This window comes from Zosterops lateralis, assembly GCF_965231275.1.
Source record: "Zosterops lateralis genome assembly, chromosome: 4".
Taxonomy (NCBI): Eukaryota; Metazoa; Chordata; class Aves; order Passeriformes; family Zosteropidae; genus Zosterops; species Zosterops lateralis.
Window position 1 is genome coordinate 5307549 of NC_139765.1, and position 25118 is coordinate 5332666.

General features: G+C 40.8%; 2 protein-coding genes across 2 annotated transcripts; one reads left to right on the forward strand and one right to left on the reverse strand.

The window, feature by feature from the left end:
- Positions 1–2112: 2112 nt before the first annotated feature.
- Positions 2113–5564, forward strand: MANSC4 (MANSC domain containing 4; the record flags this gene model as incomplete). Its single annotated transcript, XM_083860119.1, has 3 exons — positions 2113–2383; positions 3791–3925; positions 4897–5564. Exons 1-3 carry the CDS (start codon positions 2143–2145, stop codon positions 5562–5564), a joined length of 1044 nt encoding a protein of 347 aa, XP_083716245.1. The 5' UTR covers positions 2113–2142.
- A 4696-nt stretch (positions 5565–10260) lies between these two features.
- On the reverse strand, positions 10261–23402 carry MRPS35 (mitochondrial ribosomal protein S35; the record flags this gene model as incomplete). The annotated part of the gene is made up of 8 exons (XM_083860120.1): positions 10261–10709; positions 18262–18331; positions 18791–18900; positions 19292–19431; positions 20300–20360; positions 20738–20905; positions 21754–21788; positions 23228–23402. The coding sequence occupies 8 exons, from the start codon at positions 23400–23402 to the stop codon at positions 10437–10439; spliced, it is 1032 nt and encodes a 343-aa protein (XP_083716246.1). The 3' UTR covers positions 10261–10436.
- Between the last annotated feature and the right edge of the window lie 1716 nt (positions 23403–25118).

The following is a 25118-nucleotide window of genomic DNA, read 5'->3' on the forward strand; positions in this document are numbered from 1 at the left end:
GTGTAAAATATTCTTATCTATTGAAGACCCAATTTTTATTGCAGACCATACTTCTACCTAAGTCTCTCAACCTCACTATAGAGTCCACTGGGTTTAAATCAACTTGTGTGTTGTAAGATTTTAAAGCCTTTCTGTATGAAAAGTGTAACGTGGGAATCAGGGATCAGAGTTGGTCCTGTTAAGAAACAAAACGTGGGAGTTTCAGGTTTCAGACCTGAAAAATCATCTCCCTCTATGTCAGCTGTGTTTTCTTTCTGACAGGCCTTTTCCTAGCAGAAAACCTTGTATGGACTGCTCAGTATTCTTAGACTTATTAGGGGGAGAACATAGCTATAGTTTGAGTGGAGGTTCCAGCTCTCTCCAGTCATAGAGAGTTCATCCGCTTCTAGATCTTTGCAAATAAAATTGTATTATTCTTGCAATCAAATCAGTGTAGGAAGGGAAACAGATCTCCACCTCTGGCTGGAGGTTCATTTGTCAGCAAAAAAGGGAAATTTCTGCAGTCACCACATAATTCAAAGTGTTCAGGTCCTGGGCAGAGCTGTTCCTCTGTGCTGAGTGTAACAGTGCTCCTGAACAAAGTGAGGTGGAACAATGTGTTGAGCTTGCTATTATTTATGAAATTTCAAGGCTGCCTGAGTGGTTTGGTCTGAGGACAAAGAGACACCAAGACAGGACCACAAAGGGGACCAAGTTCTCTGAATGACTAAAAACAACTTGTCCTTTTTGTGTCTCAAAATAATTAATTAATAATTAAGTCAGAGAACAGCAATAATAACTCTTAGAATCTTCTGTACGTTATAAGTGCATATTATAAAATTGGCTTTTCGCAAGATGTGTGCTATAGGATTAATAACTTTGTGGTAAGGATATAAGTTTTTATTTCAGCTATTAATAAAGAAAATTAGGCATAGTGGTAGTAGTTGATATAGTAGTTGCTTGAACTATCACAGGATAATCTCCAGTGAACATGTAAAGAAGACCCTGCTATTGATATACCAACTATCAGCATCTACCATCTGAGGAAAGTATGGACCACACCCCAAGCTGGAGGTGGTAATGAAGACACAGCCAAGAAACACTTGGGTGGACCCAAGGAGGGACCATGCAAAACAGTTCCTGGAATATGGAAACTAGTTTATGGGAAAATATGAATATTCAACACACTGATGCAATAGAAAGGGTATTTAAAGAAGGCCTCTGAAATAGCAGGTTGTGGACTTGGCTGAATACCAAGTCACCTAGCCGGCCGTACTTGATTTTTGCTTAATCTCTTTCCTAATTCTCTTATTTTTTTATTATCAAACCCACTTATTAAAATTTACCAGGAAAGTGAACTCTGTTTTTCACATGTATCTCATTACATGTCTGCTTTCTCTCAGCAGCTGCCCCAACAGCACTATGGGGATGGTCTGGAGGAGCCCCTGCCCTGGCTCACGGCCCCGGCGAAGCTGGCAGCGCGCTCGTCCCTCCAGGGACACAGAATCACAGAATCACAGAATGTGTAGGTTGGAAGAGACCTTCAAGATCATGGAGTCCAACCCAGCCCTAACACCTCAACTAGGTCATGGTATCAAGTGCCACATCCAGTTTCCTTTTAAACACATCCAGGAATGGTGACTCCACCACCTCCCTGGGCAGACTATTCCAATATTTAATCACTCTTTCTGTGAAAAACTTCTTTCTAATATCCAACCTATATTTCCCTTGACGCAGCTTAAGACTGTGTCCTCTTGTTCTGTCAGTGCTGCCTGGAGAAAGAGACCAACTCCCAGCTGTCTACAACTATCCTTCAGGATGTTGTAGAGAGTGATAAGGTCACCTCTGAGTCTCCTTTTCTCTGGGCTAAACAACCCCAGTTCCATCAGTCGTTCTTCATATGGCTTATTTTCCAATCCCTTCACCAGCTTTGTTGCCCTTCTCTGGACACGTTCAAGCATCTCAAAGTCCTACCTAAACTGAGGGACCCAGAACTGGACACAGCACTCAAGGACAATCTCTGCAGTGCCGGCATCCCCCTGGAGAGGAGCAGGGCTCCCTGAGGCAGAGCTGACATTGTGCTTGTCCCTCCAGGGATGGTCTCAGCAGTGCCAGCGTTCTCCTGGAGCAGAGTGGGGCTCCCTGAGACCCCGACACGGGGCCATGGCTCCACTGTTGGCAGCGGCACAAGCGCTGCTGCTGCTGCTGCTGCTGCTGGCCCTGGCTGGGGAGTCCCAGCGCCTGTGCTCACCCACGGCCTTCTACAGGAACTGCTGGATCCAGCGCTTCCCGGGAGTCCTGGTGGACCTGCGGGAATCCCTGAGGAGGGGAGCACAGCTGCTGCGGGGTTATGCAGAAAGCTCCCCCCAGCAGTGCAGCAGGACCTGCTGCCTCCTGAGGAACGGTGAGTGCCAAGGTTGTGTCACACATTCAACCCCCCACTCTGGGTAATGCTTACATGAACAGCCTTTCACTGCAAGAAGAAATGAATTTTTAATTTTTTTTTAATTATTATTATTTAGGTAGGAAAGCAGAAGGCACATCGTAACTGTTTCCCCATAGAAAGGAAATTGATATTCTGTATTTTTTTTTAGAAGACTACACTAGGAATACATTAAATCTTAGGGTCTGCTTTGAAATTTCAGGTGTCTGTTACAAAGCTTGTAGGCAATGGCAACATTAAGAGAGTAGCTCTTCAGTATTCATCCACATCTGCTGTAGAGAACATCCAGTGGCAATGATTCCAACAGCATTCTTTTCATGGAGTATGGACACAGTGAGAGGAAGAGCAGAGTGGACATACAGTTTGTCCTTCTTTGAAATACAGGAATATTCTTCTTTGAAATACAAGAATATTCCTTCTTTGAAATAACAAGAATATTCATTTCCTTGGGGAAAGCACTCTCTTATTCTGTGTTTATACTGTGCAAACCAGGTAACACTGAAGTTATAGCAATAAATAATAGCAGTTATTCAGCTGGCCACCCCATTTCTCTAGCCTGGTAAACTTAGGCTCAGAGTAAAAATAAACAAAATCATTGTTTGTCTTAAGCCTTGTAGTTTCTTTGTATCACACTGCACTGCTACTCTACAGGAGTGTATTTTAGAAGAATACATGAATTGCATGTGTGTGGTGCCTAAATTTTCAAAACTCTCCAGACTGGAAAGGTGTCTGGATATGGTTTTGGAAGGTGAAAATGAGGTACCAGTTACTAAAAAAAAGTAAATATTAATTTTGATGATATTTTGCATAATGAGCAAAACTATGACCTTCACAACCTGACAGTGACATAAGTAACTTTCAGCAGCAATCCTGGGAAGAGTCAAATTCTGTCTTAAATAATATGAGGTGAGAAAAGTTACAAACATTTTAGCAAGGCTGTTCCTATCTCGACAACAAACTTTTTCTCATATTCCCCCCATATGGGACTGGTTACTTACAGAGATAATAAATGGTAACTTGAAATCTCCTTTTGATAATCATATATAGTCAAACAAAACTTGTTACTATCTTAACTGAAACAGACGTTAGAGGGCATTTCAAGGGACTTTAAATCAGTTACTATTTAATGAGATACAGAAGTAGAACTCAAATGGCTGTTATAATCAGATGGAAAATAACAATATAAGTTTTCTTTTGACTGTATGCTCAATTAGTTTATATGATAATGAGAGAACCACAGGATCTGGTCTCTCTTCCTACAGGATGTGGGCAAATATAATGAACTTCTGATGTTAAATAACATCATAACATGCAAAATGCAATGGTCATTCTGCTGAGAAGCTCAACTTTGTTCTTTTTGGGTTCCAGTTTCCTGCAATCTAGCAGTGTTCTACCATGGGGCCATTCATGAGAACAGGAACTGCTTGCACATGTCTTGCCCAGCTTTGGAAAGCTGCATCCTAAAGGCTGGAGTTGATGTCATTTTGTACAACATCACAACAGGTAATTAAGCATTTCATTTATAAAGGCTGAAAATGGAGCATCTTTAGGAAATGTTAAAATGAGACAGCAGGTCAGCTGCTGTGCTAAATAGGTCAATTGTGTGTTGCTTCAGGAAGTCCCTGAAGTATCACACAACCCGAAAAAAGATGAAAACTTACTTCCTTTCTCATTAATATACCTACTTCTGAAAATACTTCCCCCCTTTCTTCCACTCAGTGAGAAAGGAGCTTGAAGATATGCCCTGCTCTCCAGATTTGTGCTCTGAGTACCTCATGAGTTCTGTGCTTGGCCAAAATACCCTCCCAGCTCTCAGAGACAGAGAGGAGGCTGCCACTGCTCCACGTCCCCAGACCTAACCAGTAACAAGGCTGAACATTTATTTCATTAGGCACATGCACCACAAGCACACAGGTAACACAAACAACATAAAGCAAACACACCCATACAGAGAGCACCAAAAGCCTCATCCTGCTTTTTGTGTTAGTGAAAATACATAAATATATGTGTGTGTATATATATATATATATATATACACACACACGTATACAGTGCAAAGTCCTCCAGCAGCTGGGCTGAGATACTCTCAGTCTGCCCAGGGTGCCCAGTCTGGACACTTTTACCAGTTGCTGTCACTGGGATGTTTGAGCCCCCAGGGTGCAGCCTCCCTCCAGTTGCTGGTGCAGACTGTCACATACACAGAGCTTTCCTGGATTTCCCTACCCTCAGTAGCCTAGATCCCACCCTTTCCTCACCTTTGGTTCCTTCCCTGAGCACCCCATAGTTAAGTCATGTGCAATCCCAAAATGCATCCCTTGCATCCTATAAGGTGTCCCATAACCTGAGACAGTGACACGTGCAATCCAAAAGGGCATTATTTGGGCTCCCTGCCCTGCCTCTCACTCCATGGATCCTTCTTGTGGGTGTGCAGAGAAGTTTTTTATCAATAAACTAACATTATCCTCATTTAATAGGGATTGATCCAGATCTCCTCGTTTTTGAGAAACTGAAATCCCAAGAGCCAAATGCTCAGTCCTCAGCGAGGAAATCCGAGAGGCAGCACAGCACAGAGACCCCTGAGTGGGGAAGATGCCAACACCTCAATGCCACCACGTCAGGTTCTGCTCTGCCCCGAGCTCCACCTGCTGCCATGAGCTCACCAGCAAACACTCCCAGCCCCAGCTGGAGCCTGACAGTGCAGAGAACTGAAGGTGCTGCCAGAAGGGCAGAAACCTCCCCAGCAGACACAGGTTTTGATGAGAGGACAAGCAGCAGGTGGCTCAGCAGCTCAGACAAGGTTGCACACTCAGCTTTGAGCCCCAAGCCCACCGAGGTGCTGTTACCCCACAGGCACACCCCTCCTCGCCTGAACAGCAGCAAGCAGCACCTCAATGAAACCAAAGGCTACAGTGGGAGGAATTCCACATCAGAGAACGAGGCAGCTGCCTGGGAAGCTTCAGCTTTGGGGGTCTGGCTGATTCCTGTTGTCCTGTGCTCCTCTCTCCTCTGCCTGTGCTGCTGCACTGTTGTCCTCACAGCCGGGCACTGCAGCTGCAGGAGGGGTCACTATAAACCTGTGAGGACAAAAACAGCCATGTCCAGACAGCTCATAAAATATGCTCCTGTCAGAGGTAACCTGTGAAACACCATCCTGGCTCTGGAACAAACAGGATTTTAAAAATGCACCTCATACACCAGCTGTGTACTCCTCTCACAGAACCAGTGATAACTTAGTTCAGAATATTCTGGTTATGATTTAATTCTCAGCAGATGAAGCACAACTCCCTGTCTCTTTAGGTAGGAAGCACCAACTCACAGCTCCCAGTTTGAAGCATTTTGGTTCATAATCTGATGCAGATTAATGCCTGACAAACACTGTAACACTTTCCCCCAGGTTCAGTACAGCTGCAGCGTTGGCAGGTCTGTGTGGCAGAGAATTATTTAACTGGATGAGAAATCCTGTTATAGGTATCTTTGTGCTTCTCTATTTCCTACCAAATGAATAAACGTCCCACGTAATGCAGGAACACACAAGTGATTTATGAAATGGCCATTTTGTTTGAAATTATCAAAATGATGATGTTTTCTGCCAAAGAAAAGCTAAACCTAAACTCAGAGAAACACTTGGTAAAGAACTAGGTCTGTACCTTTGGATGCCTTTCTTCAAGCCAAATACAGCCATTAAAATTCTGCTGCTGTTCACTTCCTAGTCTTGAGTGCTGCCAAGAAGGCAATTCAAACTTCAAGACCCTGCAGCACTACATTCCAAATGTAATTTCTCCAGAAAATCAGGAGATGTACTAAAATTATTATTGCTACATAATTGCATGTAGTTTTTAGGATACAGAATTCACATCCAAGTAGCTTCATCTAATTTAGATTAGGGAAATTATCTTCTCTTGAACTAAACATTACCCCATAGTTTCAGCTGGATAATGTATTTCAGTTTTTTAGCCTGAGGTTTTGCCAAGGATTGCTGAATATTCTGTTATCTTCAATCACAGAGGTATGCACAGTTTGTGTTAGAATTAGTTGTTTCACATTAGGGATTTTTATTGGAATACCAATTTAATTTTTATTTTTGAAGAGAAGAGAGTGCTTAAGGCCTCCTTCTCCATATTTCACAAAGTAAGATTTGCAGTTTGAGGCAGCAATATGGAAACACAATGCCCCTCACTCATTAATTTATAATGCTACAAAGGATGCATTTTTTATTGAAGTCATGATTTAATCATGCATCAAGGATAGGGGAAGATGCTTAAATCCATAATGTTTATATTTATGGTCTGTTGTTGAACTTGCAGCCACAAAAGCCTGTCTAAGGAACTTGGTGTGGAAACAGACTGTGAATGTGGGCCAACACCTTTCTCCTCTGGACCGTTAAGATATTACTGTTCTTAGATAAATACTACAGAATTCAGCTGAAAACTGACAGCTTCTCTCATATTGCAATCCCTTCCTTACCTGAGACTTGCACTAATTTCATGTCCCCAGGTATCCATTCTTCCAGTTCAGGCTGAGCTGTGCCCTGAGAGTCCCAGAGAGCATCTTCTGACAGCAAAATCACTAGTGCCTCCAGCTTTTTTGACTCCTCTATGCTATCAGTGACCCTCCAGGGCAGCTTGAGTCAAGGAAAAAAAGAAAATCTCATCTTACGGGGTGGATATAGCTGTAAGAATTTTTTTTTAAATAGAGTAAGTCATAGGTAGTTAAACACTTGCTTTCAAAAAGGAGGGTTTTTACATCTCTTCACTCTCAGAAAAGGAACTCCTTGCCTGCAGCAAGCCATAGCCTTTCCTGATTCCTTGTTTTTTCCATCTCCAGATCAGTGACCATAGAGTGCACTTCAGAGCACCCTGATGCTCTGTTGAGTCTTACCCTCAATAGGATGTTCTGGAGAAGAATCATCATGCAACTGGGACCTCAATTCTCACCAGAAAAAGGCACAGGAGGAAAAGTGAAAATTTTTATTTGTCCCATGAGCAAATGCTTCTGGGACAGCAGGGAATGATTACAGCAAGATTATGTTCTGAAGAGATTTCTTTGTTGACAGAGAGAGGAAAAAAAAAATTGGAAGAAAAAGAGTTACATGAAGCACAAGAGCAGAGCTATTTTATTACAGACTAAGAGAGTCACAAGAAAATAAATAAATAAGTACATTTTAGGCATGAGGAAAAGCATAAAAAGAAAATGGGTAGCAAGATGATTTGATCAGACAGCACATCCCTTTTTTGGCAACTGTCCCTTTATCCCTTCCTTGTGCTCGTAGCAACACTGTGCCTGAAAACAAGGGGAAAAAATGTCCACTCTTTAGAATGTTTACATGAGGGATAAAAGGAAAGTTCCCACACACAGGGATGCACACCTTAAGTCATTTACATTGTAAATGACACATTAAAAGTGACCAGTGCTAAACATGTGTTTATTATTGAGCTGCAGAGCTGCTTTAACCTGTAAGTCTCTTCATCTCTAACTCTTCAGTTTTTAAACTTCAGCACAGGATTTCAGAGATATGGATGATACAGAAGTATTATACAGTAAAATAGAGATGTGTAGTTTGCGTCTTAAAAATATGTGCTGTATTTTATATCCTTGAGGTTGAGAAGACTCCTACAGGGGTTAAGTTCCCAGTGTTCAGGTATTCTGCACAGTCACAGAGAAATACTGTCATCTTCAAATACAAACACTTTAGAGGGAGAAGCAGAAAAGCAGAGAGGAACATCCAAGAGCTTAAAATAGCATCCAAGCTGCCTTTTGTCCTGCCCACTGCATTACACAAGTTCTGCACTGTAACACAGAAACCATCAGTAAAAAATCCCAAGTGTAAGTTTGAGTTTTATCCCAACATTGCTCTTGGCCAGCAGCATCATCTGCTTTTGGGAGACACACTTGGTGCTCAGGAGACCTTAAATCCTGCCTGTATTACTTGAAACATTTATAGGATGTACATGAGTTGGGCTTGAACACTTCAGGGAGAGCTGGGAAAGCCTGTGCATTTTAGCTTTTCCATCATTTAGCTGTGAAGTTAATGAACAAATCCCTTTCCTTTGCTGTGCTGTTCTTTCTACCAGACATTCTTATTGCTAAGGTCAATTTGTTGTTTCAGCCACGACTTCCAGAGTTCTGCTTAGGTCCATTCTGTGAAAAGCAAAGGAAAACTGGGATATCCCTCTGCTGCAGAGGATTTTCTCAGGTGTTCAAATGTGCTGAGTACAGAAGGACAACTCTGTGGAGAAAAGCAAACTTATGAAGTTTGGGGTTTCTTAGGACATTTCATGCCTTGCTCCCGCCAGCCTTGTACACATCACTGGCTCCTCAGGCTAGCTCCTAGGGCAGCCCCTGTGCAGGCACTCACAAAGCTAATTAAGGAAACAGATTTCTCCTGTGCACATAACTAGAACAAAACTGTCTCTGGAACAGAGCCAGGCACAGCTCCAGGCACCAGCCCTCCATTCTCTCAAGTCAAACTGCTCTTACTTCCTCAGTCATTTTGTTTTCATGGTTGTTCGGAGAAGATTTGGAATTACACGGATGTTCCCATCTCAAATGGGAATTTTAAACATTACCCTCATTGTCCCTGGATAAAGGAGCAATCTGATAACAGCTGAAACTTTCCCCATATTAAGCTTCTGCTAAAACGTTACATTAATACACATCCAAAAGGAAGGACTGCTAAAGAACCAAGTCAGTCAGTGCAAAATTGGGATTATAGGACATTTTCAGTCTCAGCTACAGCTCTGGCAAATTCTCATAGGAACTAAAATGCTGCATTAAACTCGGTCTCTCACCATATGAAAACAACCTTGACCCAAGAAGAATCCTTCCTAAACTGACAGTGTTTTGGCAGTGGGAACAGATCCACTCCTTGGCTGTATGTACACACAGAGCACACAGGGAGAAATCCTAGCAGGGAGTGAGTCCAGCACACAGAACTGCAGGAATCAATTCCCCTCAGCTTTCAATGTCCTTATTCTTACACTGCTTCTTCTCAAGGAGCTGCTGGCAGGGCCACATGATCAGATCTTTCAAGCAGAATCCTTAACTCCCTCTGCCCCTTCTCCAGAATGACTTTCTAAGTTGAAATCTTACTAAGCCAGGAAGGTAGAATAAAAGCAAGATTTATTTATGTCCTTTCAAGGTTTGGTAGAGGATTTTTTTTCTTAATTGTGGTGAGATGGCAATAAAATTGTGATTCTAGTGTTTTAAATTAATTTCTTTCAATTACAAATTATCAAATATAAGATAAGCATCCATGTGATTCTTTCTCTGTGCTACATAGGATGCTACAATCTTTCTTCTTTCCTTGAAAAACCTGGGTACATTCAAGAGAGAACTCAGCAGGCCTGAGGGTAACAAGGCTCATTCCATTCCCATTTAGTTAGAAACCCATCTCACCAACTCTCATCATTCTTTCTGTCCCAGGTACTCTGGGATCTTACTCTGGTTCACCTTCCCCGTAACATCTCATTTTCCACTTTATTTTATTCCATTATTTTAGAGACAGGTGCTTTTACATAGGATATTTGTTTGCCCTCACAATAACAACTGAGAACCTCAACTGTCCAGAGGGCTTTAACACCTCTCCCAAGTGAGACTACTCAGGCAATATTATCCTCATTTTACACACAGGGAAAAATCTGAATGGCATTTGAAAAGCAATTAGAGCTTTTAATTTTCAGACTTTTAATTAATGGAACTGGAAGTCTTAACTAATTTCATTAGGTTTGACTTTGTGGCTCTAGGTTAAATGCCCAAAGAAGTGTGAGAAATCAGAAAGTGATTAAGCAGAGAACTGAACCAGGATCTCAACACAGAGAATAAAACATTACAGCTCCCAGTATGAATCCAAACATATTTTATTCAAAAGACAAGATTCACGGATAGGACTTAACTCATTGGCAAGTTTCATTTTTTGGTTCAGGTTCTGAATAATTATACATTCATATCATTAGAAAATACTAACACAGTAGTTGAACATCTCTGTAATGCTCAGGTGTACCAGCACACTCTGCTCTCATGCCTGTATATTCAATAGTTTCTTCACAGATTCCTTGTACTGAGACATGTTACTTTCTGTTTCACCCTCGTTTTTAAGCGCAGTGACGGAGTTTCTGTAATTCTTCACCACTTCAGAGGCCAGCAGCTCCTCCTTGGTGACATTTCTGACATTCTCTGAGGCTTTTATTCGAAGCAGTGTGTCCAAGGCATTTTTCTGAGAGCGACTGTTCTCCCAGATATACTCTTCCATGTCTTCCTCAGTCTTCTCACTCTCCCACTTCTCGGTTTTCTGCAAGAAAATTACACACCCTTAAAAACTACCCAAGACTGAAACAAAGCAACAATAATTCGAAGGAACTGATCTCTCAGAGTAAAAATTGCATCCATGGTGGAAGGTATTTCCTCCTCTGGAGGCCAAGGCTTGTAACTCAAGCCTGTATGAGCAGGAGGAGCTCCCTTCTCCCACTCATCAGGTTCTTTATGTATCTGGCAGACACAGCTGGGTGACTCAGAGTGGGAGGAAAAGCTTATGGACTATGCATAATGAATATCTAAAAGCCTTGCAGAAGTAGTAATTTTAAAGAGCCCTCAACACTGCAGTTATGAAAGCAGCCACCCAGCTATTATGTCCCCTAGCACAGGGTTCTGGTCTGGCTACACTGGCTGCTGGAGGGAAAAGTGAGACAGTGCCTGAGGAGTAACCCATGATGTGACTCAGGAAGAAAAGCACCACCAACAAATCCATCTCTTCTTCCTGCAAAATAAACAGAATCTCTACCCACAAGGTGCTGATCTTTACCCAATCAGTGCTACAAGATTAGACAGGATCACAAGCAGACAGAAGATACCATCCCAGTGCCTGTAAATACACTTGTTCTGTATCAATTCTGTCTTTCAACATTTCTGCAGCAGGCCTTGAAAGAATCGTCAAGGAATATTTCAAATATTCTAACCTGCCGTTTCTGTATATTTTGTTTTTATTGTACTTTGGTAAATACAGATGCTTCAGTGATGTATTTGCATTTTTATATATTGCAGGCTGTATGTTTGAATATTTATAATTATTTAGTTCTATACTGATGTAACCAAGATGTTGTATTTTTATATTACCTCACCTATGTAAGAATCACAATTTGAAGTATTCTGGGGTTAGTTTTGCTATTCACGTTTTTCTGACAATTTTTATAAAATTGTGCCTTAATAAAACTTGCATTTCTCTGAAAATACATTTAAAGAAACCTTATAGTAAAGCCTTTACATCATACAGATTTTGTCTTTTTTAAAATCACTTGCCAAAAAGGGCACTTCAGTAAATTTTTAGCTGTGCTATGCAGAACCAAAAAAATCTATTGCAAGTCAGGGGAGGAGGGTTTTGCTGTTGTTGTTGTTTGGGGTATCTTTTGTTTGTTTTTTCTTTTCTGGCAAGGAGGTAAGGTCAGGGGTGTGTGTTGGTATTGTTTTCCATTTGTTTATTTAAAGGTTGTTCTTTCCACTAAGCATCAAGGCTGCTGCAGTCAAACCACAGTATTCAATAACCTTGAATTAAGCCCCAAGATATTTTTTTTCACCCTGCAACTCTTGTGTGCTTGGATTCCTCTATCTGAATTTAAAACACTCTCCCAACTGCTGTGTCCTGCACCTGGTAAATGGCATCTCTTGTCTTTTGAGTCTGAATCCAAATGTTTAGCCAGAAGCAGCATCAAAGGTTCATATGACTGACACTAAACCCTGGACACAATAAACCACAGGAGTAAAAGGACCTCATTCAATTTCTAGAGGGGAAAAACCAGGAACAAAAGGACATCCTGTAGCCCTGTACTGCTGAAACATTAATGGAACAAGTGGGCACAGTGAAGTGCTCCTTGTCTGTTTGACAAACACTGCAATCCAGGGTGGAGATTTAGAGTTTTAAATTAACAGCATCATCCTGCTTTACACATCCCTTGGTTGTCTGCAGAGTGGATTTCCAAGACATTTTTCCCCCTGAACTCCAGCAGAATTTTCAAGCCAAAGCCTCTCTCACAGGGATAGGGTTTCTCAGGAGAAAGGGAATATGGGTATCACTCCTGGTCACTCCCTGGACCAAACTCATGTCTGAAGTTCAAACAAAAGATCCCTGTGAGGCTTTTAAACACCTCTAAGTCACAGCAGAGACAACAAGGACTAACGACAGTATTACATTTATCTCTTTATAACAATCCCTCTCTGCACACAGCAACTCACAGGATTTTGGAGATGCAGGCTGATAAACAGATTAAGATTTCCCTACCTCTTGTGATCAATACAAAGCAAGATTTTTAAGGCAACTGTTGAGTATTTCTTTCTTGGAATCCTTCCCAGCAGAATGATGCTGTCAACATGGATTTTCAAATAAAATCTGACTGCATGGTGGGAGGTGAGGGTGAAGGCAGGAATGGATTTGACAGTAGGGGGAGATTTCCAAATCCATTAGTTTTTGCAAACTAACTGTATCCAGTGAAACTTAGATACCTTTTCAACAGAATTTACTGCAAGAGAAAACTGTAGGATTATACAGACAATTGGAAACATACTCTAGGTGGACAAACACCATGAACTCTGAACAGCTACATGTGCTGCAGTCTCAGTTTAAAGTGTTATGAATAAAACTAGTAAGGACAATTAAATAAAGTTCAAAAAATAAGTTTTCATCACTCAAATTTTATTAGTTGAATTATTTTCACCCTCTGCAGATTTAACATGTTGGTGAACACCCGCAGTCTTAAAAATGAGAATAAAACTGTAAGAAGTGGAATCCAAGTGTGATATTGTGTAATGTTTTCCTAGAATCCCCACTTTGTGAACCAGGTTAAAAATAAGAATTCACTAGAAGTGGTTTCCTCATTCTATGACACATAAGACAGAATCTCAGCATTGTCCAGCCAGGCTAAAGATGCACCCAGCTGATACTTTTGACTTTTCCTCTAAAAAAAACTTACAGTAAGAATCAAAACCACCCAAACCGAAATACCAGAAAACCATTTTCCATATAAAGTCAAACATCTAAACCTATGACCAAAGAAGCAGAGAAAGGCTGTTTTTTCACTTCCTAAAGCAAATATAAAGAATTATTTTTTCAATGCCATAAACATAGTAAGGATTTGTTTCTAAGCAAACAGTTAAAGCCAGTATTTTGTGGAGATTTACAAGCCTTTGCAGTGCTTAATCTGAATTCTGAAAGAGTATGAATGCTAAAATAGACTTTGGACAGTGAAGTTGCTTTTTACATGTAATCCATTAACGAAAAGCTTCACTTTATATGGTACCTCAAAGTACAGAAAAAAGGAAAGAATTTGGGATCTCTTAAGCAGGCATTTCACCATCAATGTGCTTGGGGTTTTTTTCTGCCTGTTCAACTTGCACAATTTTGCTGCTGCAGTGATACAGAGGGTTAAAATGGTCAGTTCCCTGATCTTCCTTTTGGGAAAAACATTTTAACTAAAATTTCTCTAGTGGCACAGAGAAATTCTTGAGGGCAATTAAAAACCCTGGTTGGTTAATTTTCTTGTCAATGGTTTGAACAGTTAAATATTTAATGCTGTTTAGCAAAGACCAGGTATTTTTAAAAAATTATTTTCGAGGCGAAAGAAAGTTCCTTAAATGCCAAGTCAAATTTCAAACTCTGTATAGCCTGGAATATATCCACCTAGATCTTTGTATTGCATTGAAATAAAAGATGCTCTGTGTGGTAAAATAATCAGATTTTCAGCAAATAAATTACAACTATGCTAATGTTTTCCAAATTACTGGGAACCTTCAATCCCTAAGAGGAGTTGCCAAAACAATTATGTGCTTATCTCTTTGGATATAATACACCTTTGATCTGTGCTATTTAATTAACAACTCAGAAATATCAACAGGAGGTTGTAGAAAGGCAAAACCTATTTGTCTCATGTGAGATTGGATACAGAAATTGTAATTACTTGGTGATGTGGAATAAGTTAAAATCCATTCTTCTGAATAAGCAGAACCGTATTTTCTAGGACAGAGCAGTGGCACAGGACAGGTAGGACCTCTAGAGGACCAAGGGAAAATCAAGAGCAACCATGAGGACTAAAAATTCCAGTGAGGTACAAATGTGTAACACAAAAGGAGGACAAGAAAAGAAACAAGAACTGAATTCTGCCCCAAAGACTAATACTGCATAAGAGATGCTCTGATAATTATTGATGCTTTAATTAATTATAATATTAATTATATTAATTAATTATAATAAACTCTCAAGTTTAGTCTCTGGCTGTGTAACTAACTCGGGAAAGCTGCTATCGGCCTGTTTCAAAACTAAGGACAATATCTAATTTCTCTAGGCTGGAGTGGCTGTATGCATTTTCTGGAAAATTCAGGTTTCTGAAAGGCTCATTTGTAATGTATTTATCTACCTCAGTTTCTTTTCTGAAGGCTGACTAGGTAAGGTTTTGATCTCATCAAGAGAGATCAAGTGATATTAAAAATACAAGTCTGATGATTTTCTGTTCAGTTGTTAATGTCTGTGCCCCACAAGACTTTGTTTCACTCCAATAGAGACTGAAAATTGAACAGCTGCAAAAATTGTATTTATGCATTAAAAATGAGCCTTGTTCCTCCAGCAACAAGACACATGGAGGTTAAACACAAGGTATTGCAAAAAGCTTACTACAATCAGAAACCTTACAAAGACAATTCCTAATTCAACCTTTTGCTGGAATGCTAATCCTTTTTTGTTCCAAGAGGTACAAAAACGTGTAACCTTCTTCTACTAGAATACACATTTCCTGTGTGGAAACCTCCTTCCTTTAATTTAAAATATTTGAATTCAGAGAAAAATTTCTGAAATTAATCTGCTGCAAAGCCACTTTAGCTTTACCTTTTCTGGTTCCTATCACTGATGAGGACACTCTCAGCTGCCTGATCCTGGTGAGGAATGGGACCCATGGTTCAAAACAAAGGATAAACTCCAACATTTAGAGCCCAGCCTCACTTCAGCCTCAGTCTGCAGTACTTATAATGACACACTGAGAGAGAAGCCTGTTCTAGGCAGGGAGGGCACAGTCACATCACCCTTCATTGTTCTAAGATCCCCAAGTTACCAAGTATTACTGGCACAACCTGAAGTGGTAAAAATTATGTTTATTTGGAACAGCTTTAAATGACTCTAGCTGAAAAAAATGAAGCCTAAGTAAAGCTGTATGACGGATTTGAGTGTTATCACCAGCAGTCATTAAAAATATCAATTAAGCATGCAGACACAGACACTGCATCCCACCAGTGCCTTGTCACTGAAAGTCATAAAAAGAAATGCAAAAGTAGCTCCCCTGAAATTCAGTCAAGCTGTACAGCTGTGGGGTTGATGGATACATACATTTTAGTTAAGCTGTCTGCCCATTCTTCAATTTTTTCCTTCCCTCACCTTTCTGTTTCTTACTTTAAGTAGTGGAGAATAGAAAATCCAGGAGAATTTTTTAGTAATCTTTCTAGATCCCAGCATTGCAAGGCTGAATCGAGATCCTTCACTCTCCCTCATCTTGTCTATGTTGAAACAGCACGTGGAATTGGAGCAATAAAAATTTAATTGCTCTCAACGTTTCTCCTTACTGGAAAATTGACTTCCTGCTGCATTTGCTTTTCATTCCTGCTTTCAACTCCAAACAGAAGTGGATTTTTCAGTGATAAACTATTAATCCAAGCTGTGTGAAGAAATCCATGCATGATCCTTTCAACCACTCGAGGGCAGCAAACTCTTTAAAAACCACTTGTACCATAAAAATACATTCAGGTTTTGAGTGATGTTACAGCATTCAAGCAGTAACGTCACTTAAAGGCAGCAAAAAAACAACTGGTTAAGCTGCTGATTAATAATCTATCTAATATATCTCACTTTTTCACTGATTAATTCAATCCAGGCACAATCCTGGGGGATAATTTGAAAGGAATCACAGAAAAAGTCCAAAGAAGAGAAATTAATTTCTTATTAATTGGGGCAAGTCAACCATCTTATTAATATATTATGAAAGCTAATAAAACACAAATATTTGGTTAATAACCAGACAACTAGTAAGCAGGAAGCCAAACATCTCCAAGTATTTTACAATGAGAACATAAATGAATATTCTTAGGTTTTGAAGATTTTTAAGCCCTTTAAAGTAAGCCAACTCATGGGTCTGATATTGCTTTCATAACTGTAATAAAAGGATGATGCATTGCTGGCAACTAAAACATAATTACAGTTGAAATTCCATTTCCTGATGAATATCTGCATATAACTTTTCCTCCTTTACATGCTTCCAATTGACAAAATCCAGCAATCCAGATAGTAACATAAATCACAGGAGTTCTGCCACACTTAAAGAGATCATGGGCAAAGTTTTCAGGCTTGAGGGCAGAAGTTACATGGATCCAGCTTTCCTTCACTCAGCAAGAATGGAACATTGCCCTCATCTTTTCACTCAATTCCATCAACCACGTGCATTAACAGTGTGGCACTGCTCTGCTGGGAAAGAAATCAAATCCTACAAATAGTTCTGCAAACAGGACTGATGTCACTGTCTAAATGGAAGGCCAGGCCCTGTCCACCCTCTCCAATATTAAAGTTCATGTAAATGAAAATAAACCACAAACTGTTTGCTCATGGCTTACGAAATGGATCCAAACTATCTTTCAGCAAGTTATTAAAAGGCATTATCCCTGATCAGGGGGAAAAAAATTCATGCCACAAAACAAACCATGTCACACAAAATAAAAACCCATGTCTCAGGAAACCATGAATTTTTCATGGGAATCAAAGACAATTACAACTGATTGACGAACTCATCAAATATTAACGTGGTGGATGAAAGGTAATAAAAGTGCAAGAGACTTGTGCATATTCAATACACACTGAACACTCCCATATCAATATTGCATAGCTCTGTCTGCCAGCACTAATTAAAGCTGGATCCCAGCACGGCCGTGGTGTTTGTCTGAAATTATTAAAGTGAGCACTGTCTAGCTCTCTTGTCATTGCTTAATACTGGAAACTGCTCTGTTATTAATTTAAGATTTGTAATGCAATGTGATGCTGTTGGGGAGAAAAACATCCATGTGTACTTGAAATCTACAGCAAATGTTATCTTTCACCACTGATTTAATTTGATGTACTCTACAATTACAAAATTGTCCTTCAAGGCCAACAGTCACAGAAAGGGAAAGAAAGCTCATCCTCCTTAGGATGTTCTTAACATCAGCACTGCAGTGATCAAAATCAAGAACAATTCATAAAAATGCTAAATACAGGCATCTACTCTAGAAAAAAATGAAAACAGTAAGTAAGAGTTTTAGCAGTGGACAAGGTACAACTTCTGTAAGAGTGACATCTGGAGATGATGAAGGCTTTGTCTGTCTCAAACAATGTGACAGTGACATGGTACATTTGAACAAAGTTCGCTCATCCAAAACATTACTTATGTACTTTCAACAACAACAATTTCAGTTCTGGCTGCTCACTTGTTTTCTGTAAAAAATGCCTGTAAAATTGTTGAAGGGCATCAACACAACCACAAAAATGCAGGAGACAAGTGTGAAGAATTCCCTGAAAGGAACATCTGTAGACAGAAGGTGGGAATGTTGCCCCTTTTCTGAGCAAGAGAAAGCAGTCAGCTTGAGATAAGGTATGTGAGAGAGCATTTAAGAAGCAGAACGTTTCCAAATGACAGCCAGGGTTTACTGCAGCCCAGGAAGAGCTCAAGGAAAAGACATATTCTAACTAACAGGACTTTGAAATCCTGCAAAATGTTCTCTTGGTTTTTTAATTTAAAATATGACAGACAGACAAAATATGATATTAATAGAGTCCATGCACAACTGCTTACCCAGGATTCGTGGTACAGAACTGTGAGCAGGTGCATGCCATAATCATAGTTCTGTCTTCTTAGGGGACACCTGGAAACATTTTTTTGAACAAAAGGTTAAAACCTGCCATCAAAATTTCTACTGTGTAATGAAGGGAATCTTAGGAAATGAGTGGTTGATTCCTGTGTATTTTTCAATTACACACAATCAAGAATAATAGCATGGAGGCATGAGTAATAAGAACACAGGAGAATGGGCAGCTGCAAGGCAGCAGAAAAATATACAATATCCAAGAATTTACAAATTGTCTGGAGACATTAGAAACTTCTTTGCCCCCTATGCCAAAGTGAAATCCAACATACATTCAGTCTAAATTCTTTTAAAACCTGTTTTTAACAGTCAATAACATGAGTAGTGTTAATTAAGTCCTATTCTAGCATTAAAATATAATAAGTCACCAAGACAATAACTGGTATTACTAGAAGACACACAGCCCTTTTTCTACTGTGGGCATTGCTGCAATATTTTTGTTTCCTTGTGGCAACTCACCTGTCTGTTGTAATTGTGAGCACATCTGTCTCCCGACAGTACCGCTCCCCCACGAGCTTAATGAGCTTCTTCTTTGCATGGTCATCCAAATTCAGGTTAGAGAGTTTAACCTCCAAGAAAAAGAAGAAAACAACTTTAATTCCAAAAAAAATTTTCAAACTCTGAAGTCTGGAAGTAGTTGAGACAGGTGCATCTTCTATCAAGGAGAGCTATTTGGGATGCATTTGCAGAATTTTTTCGGACTGTAGCGTGTTGGAAGTCTTAACACAAGGCAAGAATAATGTCAGTATTCAAACAATTTATACCTGCATAAATAAACATCCTCACAAGGCCAGTCAATAGGAATGGACAGATTTGGTCAGCAACACACAGACGTACTCATTTCTGTGTGATTTTGAATTCCCTCATTTCCTTACAGCAGATCACATTTGCGTGTTTGGAAAAGCAAGCCAAGCACTTAGGGGTTTGAAACAAAGGCTGTTTACCAAAACTACTACTTACTCTTAAGGTCACCACTCTTGCTTTGGGATTTCGAATGGAAGTCCCTGAAGAAACATAATCTACTGTTTCAATTTCAATGGGAAAATGCTGCTCACATTTCTCATCACTGTCCAGAGCACTTGGCCATTCAGTGCAGAAATCTGTAAAATAAAGAGAAAACACTCTGAGTAAAACCTGTCTGGTATATTTGGCTGTTTGTTTTTGTTTTTTCTTTCAAATGCATTGCAATAAATGTTTTTAAAAGTACTTAGTCCTAGAAACCACACATTTATTTAGGTAACAACAGTGTTTCTGCTAGACTTGTTCCACTATTGCCATGGCTCTCTTTGTACTGGCTTCCCCAAAACAGGACACAGGACTGCATGTGCAATCTCACAACTGCCAAACAGGATCATGGAATGGTTTGGGTTGGGAATGACCCTCCTGCTGTGGGGATTTTTTACTAGATCCAGCTGCTCAAAGCCCTGTCCAACCTGAGCTTGAACACTTCCAGGATGAGGTATCCATACATTCTCTAGGCAAGCTTTTCCAGTCTCACCACCCTCATCAGGAAAAAGGCTTCCTTTGCCTGAGCTCCTCATAAGGTTCCCTTTACAGGCTTTGCTGGGATGCTCCTGGTCTCCAGTAGATCCTGTATCTCCCCAGCTGACCCTGCTCTCACAGAGGGTCTCACATTAGCAGCTTTTTGGTCATGAAATACAGCCCATAATGACTGCTGATTGAAGCCTGGTTCAATCACAGAGTTCTCTAAGAACTGAATCCCATTCACCACTCACCTTCTGTAAAGCACTGAACTATCAGCTCATTAGTTAAGCAAGATCTCATGGAAAAGTAACATTTCAGTCTTACTGTTGTGCTGAGAACCTCCTGAGAACAACCAGCCCCACAAGTGTGCCATGTCTCACCTCCCTCACACACAGCTACATCCTGCTTTGTCTGAAAACTTCCAGAGGTAGTTTAAAAAGAAAAAAAAATAACTAAACAAACAAACAAACAAAAACCCCTCACCTTTAAGAGCTGCACAGTGCTTCTTAATTGCAGGAGGAGTAAGATGCAAAAAATTGGGAATCTGGAACAGATACATTAAGAGTTACCAAAATAATAGTTTTTTGTCTGATCAGAAGTAAATGGGCATTGCTGAAATCTGATTACACTTCTCACATTTGCTAAGGCAATGTACCATGCTTAAGGAAATATTTACATAAGCAGACTCTTTCTCAAGTCTGATTTAGGAAAAGACTTAACTCTGTGATAGAAATCACAGCCATGATTATCCTAAAAAGTCTCATGATATCACCCACTTGTTAATTAACTGAGTATTTGTTACCACTTAGAAATTCAAGAGGATTATGTGACTTAATAACAGAAAGACAAATATTCTAACCAAAGCAGTGCATCCTTAGTGAACAGTGACTTTAAAAGTCTAGCCATGGCACCTTGTCTTACCTTGATGAGCTCTAGGTTGCCTTCTTTTGGTGGAGGCACTCCTCTCTTCACCGGGTAACCCATGCGGATTGGGAGAGGCACAGAGGCAGCTTTGAAGGCGGCTGCTGTTGGGTACACACTGCTCCAGTCCTGGTCCACTGCCATCCTCTCTGTCCTGGGAGGTGCAGCCTCATCAAGGGAAAAGGGGACAGGAGATATATGAGATGTAAGACAAGGCAGGGTCAGCACACCGAACAATGATTTCAGGAATCAATTCCCACAGGTGGACATCACAAGACAATTTTACAGCAAAAGTTAGTGCTGATCTGTAGAGGAATTCTTGGCAGAAAGCATCTCCCATCTAAGCTGCCAGGTCTTTCCCAATCTTCCACTTCATTTGATGGCAGAGATGCTTAGGAAGAAGAACTTGCCATCTTCCTGCCTTGGGATAAATCAGGAGGGGGAATCAAACCAGTACAGATTTGCAAATTCTACTTCCTAAAGGGTTTGAACATCAGGTGGGGGACAAGACAATGAGTTTTAAAATTCTGGAATTCTGTAGGTGTGGAACAGTTCATAATGCTGAAATTTCTTGCCATAGAAATTCCAGTGTGGGGACAATGTATCAACACATTGCAGAAATAGCTTATTCCCTCCAAAAACTGACCATCATTTCAATCAAATGCTCTTAGAAAAAGAAAAGCTTTATGCCAGAAAGCAACCATCACAAATCCTGTAAACTCAGGCTGAAAACAAGATTGACATGTCTGGGTGACTGGAAATGCAGCTTTAAGTTACTTTTCAGATCTGCAATACATGGTGTCAATGCAAGTTAAGCATCAGCTTAGTGTTATATTTCTGATTTTTGATAACAGAGACTGAAAAGGTTAGAGAAGGCAGGTGCTGGCCTGGAACAGTCCCAGGGGATTGTTTCACCAGGGTTTGGCTGCAGAAGGGGCTCCTGGGCAAACTGATACAACACACAGTTTAGAAAACTAACCCAAACACCTGAGCTGACTGTAAATTTCAGTACTTACAAACTGTGGTGCCCTGCCTCTTCTCCTTACTGAACCTGAAAGAAGGAAAAACAAAACAGATGAACAAAAACATTTTAAAAAATTATTTTATTGGGAGCAAAAAATGTAACATAGTTCTGTATGGTTTTTTTTTTTGTCTTTGTGACAATATCTAGTAATACTCCCCAGTCTTTACATGGAAAAAGGGGAAGATCAGATACTCAAAACTGCTGATTACTAATTCATTTTGTAAAAAAATAAGATAAAAAAAAGGACTTGGAGGACAAGAATGAAGGACCCTTTTCCCTTCATTCCTACACTCCCTTTCTTCTTTCTCACATGGCAGTCACAAATCAACTCTCCACCAGCAGCACATGATGGATAAACTTAAAGAATTCCCATTTCCAAAAGGAGACTGCCATGGCTCCATCCTTTCCTTCTGAGAGCACAGCTTCACACCCTCTTCTGTGCCACACTCCAGCACAACTAACAGTTTGAACACTGGATTGCTTCTCTTCTAGAACAATCTTCTAGATTTATTTTTTTTCTGGGGTGGGGAACACCCTGATCCCCCTCACTGGGCACTCCCAGAGAAGGGGGAAGAGAAAGTGAAGGAGTTTAATCTGTTTCAGGTCTGTTTCTTTTTTCCTGGCTCTACTTTATAGCTCTCTGATTTCACCTGGAGCTGTGGTGAGGGACCCCTAGGAATGCATGAAATCACCAAATACCACTGGATTTTCAAACTAAACACTTATCTTTCCATGCTGCTCTGCCTTCACTTCCTCCTCAAACTCTAAAACACTTCCAAACCCCACTGTCCAAAAAAAACAACACCAGAATAATGTGGCCTCAGACATACAACGGTGAACTTGATGACATTTATTTTCAAGTGCCTGGTCTGAGTTCAGAGGTTTCATCGATTGTACATATTTAGCAAAAAGCAATGACTGAGATTTAGGAAGGGATGTTTGGGTTCTTTTTTATATCATTCATACATTTTAAAACCCTACCCCATAAAAACATGTGGATTTCACATGTTATTTTTTTCTCCTTATCTGAGAACTTTATGGACCCTTTTCTCTTCATCCTCTTCTCGCTATTAAAATCTTAAACCGAACGGTACATGCGGTCAGGGCGCTCCAACAACAGATAATATTCAGCCTTCCTTTATCCCTCGACCTACCTTTTCCGTGGGGCTTTCACATACAGCCACAAGTCACAAAAACATCACTATTTCTGCAATAAACATTCGTAATTTCAGGCCAGGACACCTTTAGCTACTGCAGTATCACCGGACATCCCTCAGAGGCGCTTTCAGCGACCAGATTCCCATTGGAAAAAGACCGGGAAAACCCTGACCCACCTCTCCCATTAGCAAAAGGCCAGGGCACGACACCAAAGGCTTCCCAGGGGTATCCACAGCGATGAAATTCCCTTTGGGAACAACCTAACACAGGCACCGCTCCGCTGCCGTGCAGCCCGACCCCGCGCTCACCTTCCCGAGGCTGCGGCCCTTCCCTGCCGCTCACCGCGGCCGCCGACGAAAAAGCGGCGCGTCCCCAGCGAGGCGTGCCCGGAGCCTCGCTGCAGACCCGGGACAGCAGAGCCGGGGACAGCAGAGACCCGCAGCTCAGCCCGGCCCGGCAGCACCGCCCGGCCCGCGCCGCCATCCCGGACCCGCCGCGCTCCTCCCGCCGCCCCGCCCGGAGCGACGGCGGCCGGCTGGGGACACACCCCGCAAAGGGCGAACGCGCCGCCCTCACGGAGCCGCGTAGACCCCACTCTGTCCCGGGGAGGAGCCGCAGGCAGCGTGGGCTTTGTCCCTGGGCTTTGTCCCTGGGCTCTGTCCCTGGGTTCTGTCCCTGGGCTATGTCTGCTCTGGAGCCCTGAACTGGGAATATCCCGGGTTGGAAACGTGGAAATGTATCCTGGCCCTGCGCAGACACCCAGACAATCCCACCCTGTGCATCCCTGAGAGCTTTGTCCAAACTCCCCTGGAGCTCTGGCAGCCTTGGGGCCGTGACCATTCCCTGGGAGCCTGTTCAGTGCCCAACACCCTCTGAGGGAAGAACCTTTTTCCCTGATATCCAGCCTAAATCTCCTCTGACACAGTTTCAAGCCATTTCCCAAGTCCTGTCCTCATAAGGAATCAGCAGAAGGCCGTGAGGGGCCCCTCAGTCTCCTCCAAGTTTTTTTTTTTTTTTGTTTTTTTTTTTTTTTTGTTTTTTTTTTTTATTTATTTATTTATTTTATTTTATTTGTTTGTTTGTTTGTTTGGTTTTTTTATTATTATTTTTTTCCCCTCACAAGTAAAAATACAACTTCTCTGCTCAATCTCCTCCAATTTATTTTTGGGGGATTTACTTTTTCTCCCCAGAGCTGAAGGAAAGGAGGACTGGTGAAAGCAGCCATACACTTACAATTCAGAACAGGAGATCTAGACAGCAACTAATGAATAAAAGTTTAAATCAGTGTAGCTGTAAATTGAAACAGGATACCCAGTAAAATTCGCTAGGATAAAACACAGTCCTGCAAAAACTGTGTGTTTATTTAAACTAGTGATCAAAACCTGCTAAAAGTTTGATGGCATTAATCTCTCCTTCATGCTGTTCTCCTTCTCCTGTCTCCCACATTTACCTCTTCCCCCTTTTTTCTGTTGCAGAACAAAATTTAATTGTACTGGTCTACATTTAAGACACACTGAAAACCTCATCTGAATGACAATGGACTGTGACTTTTCTAGCAAACACGCTGCAAAAGCGACTCAAAGTTTCGACTCATATTTCATAGAGAAGGTGCTGCAAATTAAAAGTTATCTAAATATTTCCCTGGAAAGTCCTAAAGTATTAAAGACGTGGATACTGCTCAGAGCTGGTGCCTTAGAACTCACTTAGAATAAAGTAAAATACCAACAGGCATATTGAGAATTTCCTCTGGAACACAGCATGGAACCTCCTTTTCAAGGAAAAGCTCCTTTCACCTCTCCTAATATTTTGCCCACCACAAAATAAATCTTGATAGGGAAACAAAATTTGGTAGCACAGGTGGTCCTAGTAAACTGCCCAGATTTCCAAGTCTGGTTGAAAAAGATATGCACAATTTTATCCATGTTGTATTTATTTTGTGTAAAATATACTAATATATCATCCTGAAGGACAGGAAATGTAAGAGGAGAAAAAAAAATCTAAGAAAAACATGTAAACAGAAAAGACTATGTGATTTGTTTACATCTAGAAAATTGAAACATTGACAAACATCATGTGGAATTGGAGCAAGGAGGATTGGATGCCTCTGAATGTTTTTCCTTACTGGAAAATTGACTTCCTGCTACTTTTGCTTCTCTTTCCTCTTTTCAAACTCAAATTTTCAGTGACAAACCAGTAATT